This window comes from Gigantopelta aegis, chromosome 11 (assembly GCF_016097555.1).
Source record: "Gigantopelta aegis isolate Gae_Host chromosome 11, Gae_host_genome, whole genome shotgun sequence".
In the NCBI taxonomy this organism is placed as follows: domain Eukaryota; kingdom Metazoa; phylum Mollusca; class Gastropoda; order Neomphalida; family Peltospiridae; genus Gigantopelta; species Gigantopelta aegis.
In genome coordinates this window covers 14,291,413-14,304,376 of record NC_054709.1, presented here as the reverse complement: position 1 = coordinate 14,304,376, position 12,964 = coordinate 14,291,413, and the positions used below count along the sequence as shown (strand labels likewise).

The 12,964-nt window shown below is 36.7% G+C and overlaps 1 protein-coding gene across 1 annotated transcript in view; it reads left to right on the top strand.

Annotated features, from left to right (window-relative positions):
• Positions 1 to 8,925, top strand: part of LOC121385408 (alanyl-tRNA editing protein Aarsd1-like) — a 30,316-nt gene extending 21,391 nt beyond the window's left edge. The window contains exons 10-13 of the mRNA XM_041516077.1: positions 2,266 to 2,357; positions 3,740 to 3,794; positions 4,677 to 4,771; positions 7,479 to 8,925. Of these exons, the coding sequence (XP_041372011.1) occupies positions 2,266 to 2,357; positions 3,740 to 3,794; positions 4,677 to 4,771; positions 7,479 to 7,611 (375 nt within the window). The 3' untranslated portion in view covers positions 7,612 to 8,925. The remainder of the gene's footprint in view (positions 1 to 2,265; positions 2,358 to 3,739; positions 3,795 to 4,676; positions 4,772 to 7,478) is intronic.
• Positions 8,926 to 12,964: the final 4,039 nt, after the last annotated feature.

Below are 12,964 nucleotides of genomic sequence, written 5' to 3'. Positions count from 1 at the left end.
CACAGGATTAAAAAACACCCCAATATCAATGTTACATTAATGGTATCCAGGTGGGATACTGGGTTATTGAAGTCTGGTATCCAGAATTAAATTCTGGTATCCCAGTGATATCAGGATACTGTTAATCTCGAACACTGAATTATAATTGTAACGCTTGGTATTAAAGGGTTTGAGGAAGGAAGAAAGAAAGAAGTGTTTTATTTAACGACGCACTCAACACATTTTATTTACGGTTATATGGCATCAGACATATGGTTAAGGACCACACAGATTTTGAGAGGAAACCCGTTGTCGCCACTACATGGGCTACTCTTTCCGATTAGCAGCAAGGGATCTTTTATTTGCACTTCTCACAGGCAGGATAGCACAAACTTATGGCCTTTGTTGAACCAGTTATGGATCACTGGTCGGTGGAAGTGGTTTACACCTACCCATTGAGCCTTGCGGAGCACTCACTCAAGGTTTGGAGTCGGTATCTGGATTAAAAATCCCATGCCTCGACTGGGATCTGAACCCAGTATCTACCAGCCTGTAGACCAATGGCCTAACCACGACGCCACCGAGGCCGGTGAGGAAGGAAGAAGTATATGTTGTCCATTTTAAACTGTTGTTGTTTGGTGTATGACTATTTCAACACATGGGAGAGATCATCTTCATAAATCAAGGCTAATATTCGTTCTATTCCTCGTATTCAGCCTTGATACATGTCGTCAAGAAATCGTGCCACAAAATGCTTAAATTTTATTGGATGCAATGAGATCTGATTGCAGCGAATCGCAACGCTCCTTATAGATTCCCTTGTTATTGTAAACAAAGATGGCAGCATCAGCGTCCGGCGGTTAATTTTTGATATTGCTTTCAAGATTGTCACATGTTACTGATGCTGTGATTGGTCAGCGATGTCATCGTGTAAGGGACATAATCGGTGTTACAAATTTTCTTCCAATAGAGGGTGCTAGTAGTGGATATCAGTAATCTTGACTACATGTATCAAGGCTAAATACGAAGAACGAATATTAGCCTTGATTTATGAAGATGGGGAGAGATATGATTATTCTTATCACCAAATATGTTGTGTTTTTATCAGTGTACAGGGGCGAGACGTAGCCCAGTGGTAAAGCACTTGCTTGATGTGCAGTCAGTTTGGGATCGATCCCCGTCAGGTAAAGTGCTCGCTGGTTGTACAGTCATTGGGCTATTTCTCACGATTATTTCTCACCATAACTGGTATATCAAAGGCTGTGTATGTGCTATCATGTCTGTGGGATGGTGCCTATAAAAGATCCCTTGCTGCTAATGGAAAATGTAGCTGGTTTCCTCTCTAAGACTACATGTCAAAATAACCAAAATTGTTTGACATCCAATAGCCGATTATTAATAAATCAATGTGCTCTAGTAGTGTCACTAAACAAAACAAAGTTTTTATCAGCATACATGAATATTATCTAGTTGTTAAAACCAGAAGGATTGAAAATAAATCACCATTGGATAAAGATTGTTTTGTTTAATGACACCACTAGAGCACATTGATTTATTAATCATCGGCTATTGGTTGTCAAATATATTTTCACATACAGTCTTAGAGAGGAAACCTGCAACATTTTCCCATTAGTAGCAAGGAATCTTTTACATGCACCATCCCACAGACAGGACAGCACATACCACGGTCTTTGATATACCAGTTGTCGTGTACTGGCTGGAACGAGATTTAGCCCAATGGGCACACCAACGAGGATCGATCCCAAACAGACCGTACATCCAGTGAGCACTTTACCACTGGGTCCAATTTCACAAAATCATCGTAAGCCTAGTTTTGCAAGTAAGATTTAGCCCAATGGGCCCACTGATGGGGATCGATCCCACACTGACCACGCATCAAGCGGGCACTTTACCACTGGATGAAAAAATGCATGTCTTTCCTTTCAAGACATGAGGGGTGCGACGTAGCCCAGTGGTAAAGCATTCGCTTGATGCGCGGTCAGTCTAAGATCGATCCTCGTCAGTGGACCTATTGGGCTATTACTCGTTCCAGCCAACTGATGTAACAAAGGCTGTTGTATGTAGGGCCTACTACCCTGTCTGTGGGATGGTGCATATAAAAGACCCCTTGCTGCTAATCGAAAAGAGTATCCCATGAAGTGGCGACAACAGGTTTCCTCTCTCAATATCTGTGTGGTCCTTAACCATATGTGTCCGACGCCATATAACTGTAAATAAAATGTGTTGAGTGCCTCATTAAATAAAACATGTCCTTCCTCCCTTCAGGGCATGAACACTCTGCTGAAAGACATAGCCGTGTTGGAGGCGTACAAGTTCAATTCACAGCCGTCCGAAGACTCCGTGTTTATTCATTACAGGTTAGTTGTCAATGTGGAATAACCACATAATTATGTGTAAAAAAAGAAGAAAATTTACCTACACAAATGTATTAAATATTTATACATTACAGGTTAGTTTTCAATGTGGAATGACCACATAATTATGTGTAAAAAAAGAAGAAAATTTACCTACACAACTGTATTAAATATTTATACATTACAGGTTAGTTTTCAATGTGGAATAACCATATAATTATGTGTAAAAAAAAAAGGAGAAAATTTACCTACACAATTGTATTAAATATTTATTCATTACAGGTTAGTTTTCAATGTGGATTGACCACATAATTATGTGTAAAAAAAGAAGAAAATTTACCTACACAATTGTATTAAATATTTATTCATTACAGGTTAGTTTTCAGTGTGGAATGACCACATAATGATGTGTAAAAAAAAGAGAAAATTTACCTACACAACTGTATTAAATATTTATTCATTACAGATTAGTTTTCAATGTGGACTGACCACATAATTATGTGTAAAAAGAAGAAAATTTACCTACACAACTGTATTAAATATTTATACATTACAGGTTAGTTTTCAGTGTGGAATGACCACATAATTATGTGTAAAAAAAAAGAGAGAAAATTTACCTACACAACTGTATTAAATATTTATTCATTACAGGTTAGTTTTCAATGTGGAATGACCACATAATTATGTGTAAAAAAGAAGAAAATTTACCTACACAACTGTATTAAATATTTATACATTACAGGTTAGTTTTCAATGTGGAATGACCACATAATTATGTGTAAAAAAAGAGAGAAAATTTACCTACACAACTGTATTAAATATTTATACATTACAGGTTAGTTTTCAATGTGGAATGACCACATAATTATGTGTAAAAAAGAAGAAAATTTACCTACACAAATGTATTAAATATTTATACATTACAGGTTAGTTTTCAATGTGGAATAACCATATAATTATGTGTAAAAAAAAAAGGAGAAAATTTACCTACACAATTGTATTAAATATTTATTCATTACAGGTTAGTTTTCAATGTGGACTGACCACATAATTATGTGTAAAAAAGAAGAAAATTTACCTACACAACTGTATTAAATATTTATACATTACAGGTTAGTTTTCAGTGTGGAATGACCACATAATGATGTGTAAAAAAAAAGAGAAAATTTACCTACACAACTGTATTAAATATTTATTCACTACAGGTTAGTTTTCAATGTGGAATAACCACATAATTATGTGTAAAAACAAAAAAATGTCTTCACAACTATATTAAACATTTAGAATTTAATATTAAAGAGTGCTTTTACAAAACTTTGAGGTTAAATATTTTGATTGAATTTTAAAAAATGAAAAATTATCTAAAATGAATTCGCTGTTTGCAGGAAAGATGGAGACCCTGATTACATGAACATTTTGGTTGAAGAAATTAAAGACAAGGTAAGATAAATATTTGAATATCAGCACAACATGACAGACAGAACACAGGTCTAACTCTTCCTTCTCGATAGTGTAGAAAAATGAGGTAACCAATTCTGAAAAATGAACAAAAGGTACAAAATACAGTATATAGAGGATACTCTCCGAGTGTCTTGTGATATCATAATTTATCGGCAAGCCTCGGTTTTTATACTTTTATCAATGAGTGCTGATAAATTATGATATCACAAGACACAAGGGGGATATTCTTTTTATCATCCATTATCATTCTTTTCATTTGCGACAGTTGTAAACAATGTCAGTAATGTGGGTTGATTGTCGCTATATTTGGCAGCGGTAGACTCGTTAACTAGCAGAACAGCAGTGGCGTGATGTCACTAATAGTAGGTTTAGTGCTGAAACAAACACGGTGACGTAACAAAATATTGTCCTGTGATTAAAATTTGACCAAACAAGATTATAAGAAGTGATATCTCTGCGGAGATATCGCAAATTATATTACCAGCGATATCTCCTACAAAAGCATTTAATGGATGATAAATAAAAATATTTTGTGAAAATTCTTTTAATTATAAAATACAAAAAGAGATGGTGGTTTGTTTTTAGTGGGGTTTGTTTGTTTTGGGGTTTTTTAAGTCACATTTTTCATTTGTTTATTCTATTACCATGGTAGCCATATCTCATGATTAATGTGCTTAAGGCAATTAATAGTATTCACATAGTTCAAAACCATATTACTTTAATGTATTGGTTCTATTTGTGTGTGAGAGAGATGTTACTTATTAACGACATTGGCAAAATAATTATACTCTGATAGTTTTTCTAGATTTACAAATTAATGAAGGCAATAAAATTTCAATCAAACATTTTGTCCCATTTCAGAACATCACTTGTTTTGTCACCGTTGGCGATGACAAAGGCGCTGGGAATTTCCTGCTATATGGCCAGGAAGAGCTTGTGCAAGAAGTTGGACCAAAGTAAGAATACACATAGTACAAATAAAAAGTAAAGTAAAGTTTCTTTTATTTAACAACACTACTAGAGCACATTGATTTTTTATCTTATCATCGGCTATTGGACATCAAACATATGGTCATTCTGACACTGTTTTTAGAGGAAACCCGCTGTCGCCACAAAGGCTACTCTTTTACAACAGGCAGCAAGGGATCTTTTATTTGTGCTTCCCACAGGCAGGATAGCACAAACCATGGCCTTTGTTTACTTAGTTATTTGTTTATTCTGGAATTCCTAATAAAAATATTAGAAACTTTTCTTTTTGTTGGGAATATCACTGCTCAGAGCCAGTTTGAGGATCCGCAGAGCCTGAAGCATAAATAACAGCTCGTCCCCCTTCCCAGGATATATATTTTGCAATACCCTTGGAGAGAGGGAGAAAATTACCTGGGGAAAATAAATGTACTCATCACCACGGGACTCACTGAATCACGGGGCCGGTAGCACTCACTCAGGGTTTGGAGTCAGTATCTGGATTCAAAATCCCATGCCTCGATTGGGATCCGAACCCAGTACCTACCAGCTTGTAGACCAATGGCCTAACCATGATGCCACCGAGGCCAGTTTTTAAACACCAAGGCATATTTTTTACTATTATAGCCGTTTTTGATAACTGAAATCATACTTTTCTTAAGATTTTATGGTTTAGATTATCAATTTCCGTACATTCGAAGTGTTTTTAATATTACGAAATGCATTTCTCATATTTTTAAAAAATAGTAGAAATGGGTTGTAGATTTGTTTGTTTTGTTTAACAACACCACTGGAGCACATTGATTAATTAATCATCGGCTGTTGGATGTCAGACATTTGGTAATTCTGACTCGTAGTCATCAGAGGAAACCTGCTACATTTGTCCTAATGCAGCAAGGGATCTTTTATATGCACTTCCCCACAGACAGGAAGGCACATACCATGGCCTTTGACCAGTTGTGGTGCACTGGTTGGAACGAGAGGAAAAACAATCAGCTGAATGAATACACCGAGGCCGTTCGATCCTGGGATGCGAGCACCTCAAGCCAGTACTTAACCGACTCAGCTAAATCCCGTCCCTCAGGTTGTAGAATAGCTATTCCCATCTCAATCAGTGCCCCCATAAGTGGTATATGAAGCTGGTATGTAATGTGCTGTCTATTGTTTGTGCTGCATATAAAACATCTCTTGCTGTAGAAGTAGCTTGCAGGTTGCAGTGTGTTTATTTCATATTCTAGGGATATAGCCCAGTGGCAAAATGCTTGCTTAATGCACAATTTATCCCCGTTGATGGGCCCCATTGGGTATTTCTCATTCCATCCAGTGCTCCACAACTGGGGTAATAAAAGCCACGGTATATAGTCTCCTATCTGTGGGTTAGTGCATGTGAAAGATCCCTTGATGCCCATCGAAAAGAGTAGTCCATGTGTTGAGTGCATTGTTAAATATGTCTTCCTTCTTTTACTTCGGACCAAGCATGAGGTGTCATTAAACTAATATTTCATTCCATTCCTTCCTCTCAGTTTCCAAAACAAATTTTGAAATCACCAAATACATGTACTGTGAACATGGGTTAAACTTTTTGTGGTTTTGCTTAAGCTATGGTCACACTGGCCTTAAGACGTCATACAACCACCTGTGATGGGTGAATTTCGGGGGATTGCAGACCATCAGGGGGGTGAATCATGTGTAATTGTGCGACGTCTTAGCGATTTTTGGTCATGTTAAAAAACCTGGCTGTGATTCCCAGGATTGTAGGGACGTCACAGCTGATCATACGACATTTTCACATGTTCTCACCTGGAAATATTAATTAAAGACGTCGCATGACCTTCCCACGATGTTGTGCAACATCATGTTGGATCGTAAGACATGTTCCTACAATGATGTCAGCTTGTCGGCAGACAATCATAGTGAAGTCGTACGACCTCGTACAACCGTCGTACGACCTCGTACAACCGTCGTACAATTTCCCTACGATTGTCTCAGATGCGTCACAGACCCATCATTTCCAGTGTAACCCCACACAACTAAGATTGTAATATCATAGTCGAATCAGGGACAATCATAGATATCTAGAATCTCACCCCATTGCACGACGTCGTAACTCGGTCTAACCAAGGCTTAAAATACACGTTTTGTTGTGTACTTTAATTTGAGGAATGAAAAGGTCGTATCATAACTTTATATCATATGTAATATATTTTTGTCCTTGTTCTTATATACATTGAAAAGAAATTAAAGAAATTTAAGAAATGTTTTATTTAACGACGCACTCAACTCATTTTATTTATGGTTATATAGCGTCAGACATATGGTTATGGACCACACAGATATTGAAGGAGGAAACCCGCTGTCGCCACTTCATGGGCTACTCTTTTCGATTGGCAGCAAGGGATCTTTTATATGCACCATCCCATAGACAGGACAGCACATACCACTGCCTTGGATGTACCAGTCGTGGTGCACTGGCTGGATATATACATTGAATGCACTTCCACGAAAATTAGGCCACCATGAATAAATGTGATTTCACAGTAGCAGTTGTTTAAAATGGGATGAGTTGGGGGGGGGGGGGGGGGGGGGGGTGTTTCACAATTTGTCTCAAGTATTTGAAATAACCATGTTTAGACCCCAGAAAGCTGTAGTTTAAAATGTTTCTGAGTTGTTGTTAAACAAACATTCCTTTCATTTCAGGATCTGTGACATAATGGAAGGGAAAGGAGCAGGCCATCTTAGAAAGTATCGGGGAAAGGTCAACAAAGTCGGCAATCGCAACAAGGCAGAAAAATTACTGCGACAATATTTATCACAAAAAACAGAAAGCTAACCTGGTTAATATTTAGTATAGAGTAGATCTTGTAAAATCAAACAGGTGTGTGATTGACTTATTGCAAAAAAAAAATATATCCACCTGAAATATTATTTTGCATTGTGTTCTGAAAGCACAATGTCTCTATGGGTTTGGAAGGGAATGCAAATGGTAGTGTAGGGTACACATTAAGTCAAAACTTTACTTTCTACGTCCGTTCGGACTAAGCAAATAGTTGATTGGATGTGTTGCGATAGATCCCAAATATGAGTTAATGCAAATGGATGAATTAAAACAAAAAGTTGTATTCTTCTACCAATAATCTATCATATCAGACAATGTAGGCATTATTACTAAAAACTACGATACAACAGACTGTATTAAAACAGGATAAACCTAATTTGAATATCCAAGTCAGACTTCTTCGTCACATGTTCGTAATCGATCGGAAAACCGAAACAAAACTTTTTCGATGTCAGTTTGGAAGGGAATGCCCTTGCAGTAATATAAATTTGGTGCTTTCTGGGTAAACTAACCATTAAAAGAACTACATAAAATGTTTTAATATTGGGGATCAAATAGGTCGTGTGCAGCCCTCGTTGCCTCTTTTAAGTGTCATTTTAAATTACTTTCTCTTCTTGTTTTTTAAAGAAAAGAAATACATATACATATCATCCACAATATTCAACACTATATTTGCCCTGAAAATGCGTCTCTGAGTATCTTTCTGTAAAAATGTTTTGGGGAGCACGCCCCCAAACTTCCCTTTAGATCTTGTTCCCTTAGAGATTTCAGCTCATTGGCCTTTGACAAATGTTTTAGAATTGTGTGACCCCCACCATCTTTACCAGGGCTTCTAGAATTTTTATAAAATCCACTAGCCATGGGGTCAGTGATTAAAAGGATTTACCAGCCATGATTAAAAATTCACTAGCCCATCTTTACTTCAAGTTAATACAATTTTACTAAATAATAGTAATAATCAGACATGTCACCTAAAGAGGGAGCTAGTGATTGAAAACACTAATATTAGTGGATTGGGGTTGGGGCAGGATATTCATATTTACAAAATAGACGTAACTGCAACATTTGACCAAAAAAATTACACTAGCCATCGGGTATGGCAATAGTAGTTATTTACTAGCTCAACATTGAATATCACTAGCCATGGGAGTGGGGCTACCATAATCTAGAAGCCCTGCCTTTACAAAATTCTGTATCCAATCCTGTATTTGTACATTTTTTTTATGACTACATGTATATGGCTTACAAATATAATGTTTGTATAATGTATTCCTTTGGGGTGAAATATAATAAACATGCTTTTCCAAATTGAAGAATTAATTTTTGCTGTCATGATATTTAGTATGCAGTTTGTATTTTATAACAATATATGGCTGCCATGACAACCAAAGTGTCAAAACCATTTCATCTGTATAATTTTTATTATTAAATGATTTACAGTAACAAAAGAAGTAATACATATTTTGGAAATTTTAACGGTCTGTTTTTCGGTCCCTCTCTCCAATTTGGGGAATGATGTAACCCAGTGGTAAAGCACTCACTTGATGCACAGTCGGTTTGGGATCGATCCCCATCAGTGGATCCACTAGGCTATTTCTCGTCACAGCCAGTGCACTACAACTGGTATATCAAAGGCTGTGGTATGTGCTATCCTGATAATGGAAAAATGTAGCAGGTTTCCTCTCTATGACTTTGTCAAAAATGACCATGTTTGACATCCAATAGCCGATGATTAATAAATCAATGTGCTCTAGTGGTGTCCTTAAACAAAACAAACTTTTAACTGTTTCCAATTTGGTGGACCTTTTTTAAACAGTGAAATTCTGCAACCGAAGGTAAAACAATGCTATTCCATTATACCAACTCGGACTTTACTACCAAGATTGGCCTGTGACTGACAGAGTGCAGATTTCTCGACCCCTGTCTGTTAAACCTCTAATAACCTTAATCTAATAACAAACAAAAAAAACAAGTTTGTTTCAGATTTTATTATGGAAAAAAACATTCCAAACACATCACAGTATTTAGCCAGGTATTAATCTAACCTAACTCTACATATTCAGCACTACAAAAACCTTATTACCATCAATAGGGGAAAGAATAATTTATACTGAAATCTATATATACAATAATTAACAAAATTATGCATACATTACAAAATATATATTAACATGCATATATAAAATGTGAGTTAAATGTATATATATATAGTACAAGGAACAACTGAGGACTATATCGTTACATCTGAAGCTTTGAAAAATGTGCAGTTTGTGGGATTGGGGGGTTTAAATAATATGTAGAGGTAAGCGTTTCTGCCAGAAAGAAATTTTTGGTTATGGCGGTATGGAATTGAATGCAACCAAAGTCAACAGGGGGTATAAAGGGCCTCCCCCAGAAAGAAAATGGGTTACATTTAGGGTTAGGGTTAAGAAAATCATACAGTAATGATAAGAGAAATTAATTTTGTTGAATGGTTAACTTAAAAAACAATTGCTAAATATTTTGAGTATGGTGCCATATTCGTTTTACCCTCTGGCAGAAACCCTGTTTACCCTCCGGCAGAAACCCTCTTTACCCTCCGGCAGAAACCCTGTTTACCCTCCCTCAGAAACCCCCATTTACCCTCCGGCAGAAACCCCGTTTACTCTCTGACAGAAGGATGTACATGGGCCAAACAAGAGGAGATTAACAATATTTCTATGAAAACCTACTCAAAGGTGATCACTATTCAGTGCCATCTTATCACATGGGCACACTGGGCAGTTGCCTGGGGTCCCTGCTATTTTAGGGGCCCTGAAATTCAATTTGAAAAATAAAAATTAAGGTTCATATTAAATAGAGGCCCCAGTACATTGCTTTGCCCAGGGGCCTCAAATATTCTTAAGACGATCCTGTTATTGCTTACCAGATTTGATTTATAACAAGTTAACTAAAATTGTGACAAAAGAAATCACTCAGCACATTGTGCTAATGGGAGTCATTCGAATGGTATTTGCAGTAATTTAAATTATTTTCTTACAAGCTGCAAATGCAAAATTTAATATATCTTCACAGATTATTTACAACCATCTTTTAAGTTTGTGTGTGTGAACGTGTGCATGTGTAATCATAGAAAACAGAACAGACTTTCAAAAGCTTTAGAAAATACTGATTTAAAGCAATTGTTCATCAAACTATATACAAGAAATGGATGGAAGTGAAACTTGATATGCAGTTCAACAGAAAGACAAACATTATGCAAGAATCGGCTTGTTGTGACAACAAAGATATGATTGCTGATAAACTAGACATGAGTTTATGGAGCAGACAGATCATCTTATAATGCTATCTGAGCCGGTGAGGAATATAGAGTCAAACTCCTCTAAACCAGACACCCTCGGGACCAAGTAAAAAGTCTGGTTTTAAGAGGTATCCAGTTTAGAGAGGTTCTCTTCTGTATATAAAAAGATATATAAAAAGATATTTAAAAAGGTGCCGTAAAAACGTGCGGTTTTGAGGGAAATCCAGTTTACAGAGGGTCCGGTTTTTGAGAGGTTCTCTTCTGTAAAAAAACATCTGGTTTGAGGGAGTTCCATTTTACAGAGGGTCCGGTTTTGAGAAGTTTCACTGTAATAACAAAGCCATACTTTTAAAAGCATAGACAAAACCCATTTGAAATGGGCCAGAGCACACCTACAATGAACAAGATTTTAAAAGAACTTGAGATCAGCCTGCACATGCAATGCATGAAGCTTGCAGTGTCAAAATCAGAAACTATTCACATGTATTAGGCTTAATGCAACTCTAAATTCCTCTTCGATGACTTTCAATGAGGGATTGTCTCAAAATAGAATGATGCCCCCTCCACTACAAATGTGTCAACTTTTCTTGACCCCCAACCCTCCATCAAAACTAAAAACCTAGTGTTTCTGCCAGAAAGAAATTTTTGGGTATGGCTCTGTGAAATTGTATTCTTACAATGTGCGTGCTGAATGCAACCAAAGCCTATATAGGGGGTATGGGGGCCTCCCCAAGAAAGAAAATGGGTTGGGTTTAGGGTTAGAGTTAAGAAAATCATACAGTAATGATAAGAGTCATTAATTTTGTCAAAAGGTTAACTTCAAAAAAATAAAATCTGCCAAAAAATTTGGGTATAGCAACCTACCCATTTTACCCTCTGGCGAAAACCCTGAAACCATATAAGTCTGTTATTTCTTTTACATTCATTGCGGTATGAACAAAAATGAATCATCCACACATTTGCTGCATTTTTCCATTAGCAGCAGGGGATCTTTTAAATTCACTTTCCCACAGACAGCTCCTGCAAAACACGTACATGTACCATGGCATTTGACAAGTTATGATGCACTGGTTGGAACAAGAAAAAACCTAATCAGTTGATACTATTCACAGAGGTGATAATCAATTGTGTCATTGATTGTGTCACTGTTTCTGATTGGCCCAAGCATTAGTATCAAACTTTCTGATAGGAGAAACATTTTTCTGGAAAATACAGACGTCAAATTGTTGTTTTTTCTTTAAATCCAAATGATTTTTGCAGATGCTGTTCTCAGAAAAATGTCAAAAATATATTGAAAGACAAAATAAGATATAAATGACAAAGTTAAAAAATTGTTTTGTTTAATGACACCACTAGAGCACATTGATCAATTAATCATCAGCTACTGGATGTCAAATATTTGATAATTCTGACATATCATTTTCCATCAGTATAAAGATCCCTTGCTGTTAACTAAAAAGAGTAGCCCATGAAGTGGCGACAGCAGGTTTCCTCTCTATATCTGTGTGGTCCTTGACCATATGTCCGACGCCATATAACCATAAATAAAATATGTTGAGTGTGTCGTTAAATAAAACAGTTCCTTCCTTCCTTCAGTATAAAAGGATCTTTTATATGTACTTTCCCACAGACAGGATATCACATACCTCAGCTTTTGATATACCAGTTATGGTGCACTGGTTGGGATATGGTGGGGGGGGGGAACATTCAGAGAACAGGTTCACTGAGGGGAATCGATCCTACGATACAAACACCTCACTCGAGCACTCTACCAACTGAGCTACATCCCGCCTCCTATAAGTGTGATCTCCCTCAGTCTACCTTGACAAGTCGACACCTGTGCCCATGACAGGCGTGTGCTACAACAGCTTGTTCTGAATGTGCATGTTAAACCCTATGACCCGACTTGACCTTGACAAAATAATAGTTTTTTGAAGGGCATCATTAAATTTTGAGATCATCTGGACTAGACAAGATAACTAAATCAAATGTGTTTGTCTTAAAACTATCTACCTTATAAAAAAAAAACCCCACCTACACAATAAAGTTAAAAAGATAAAAACTGGA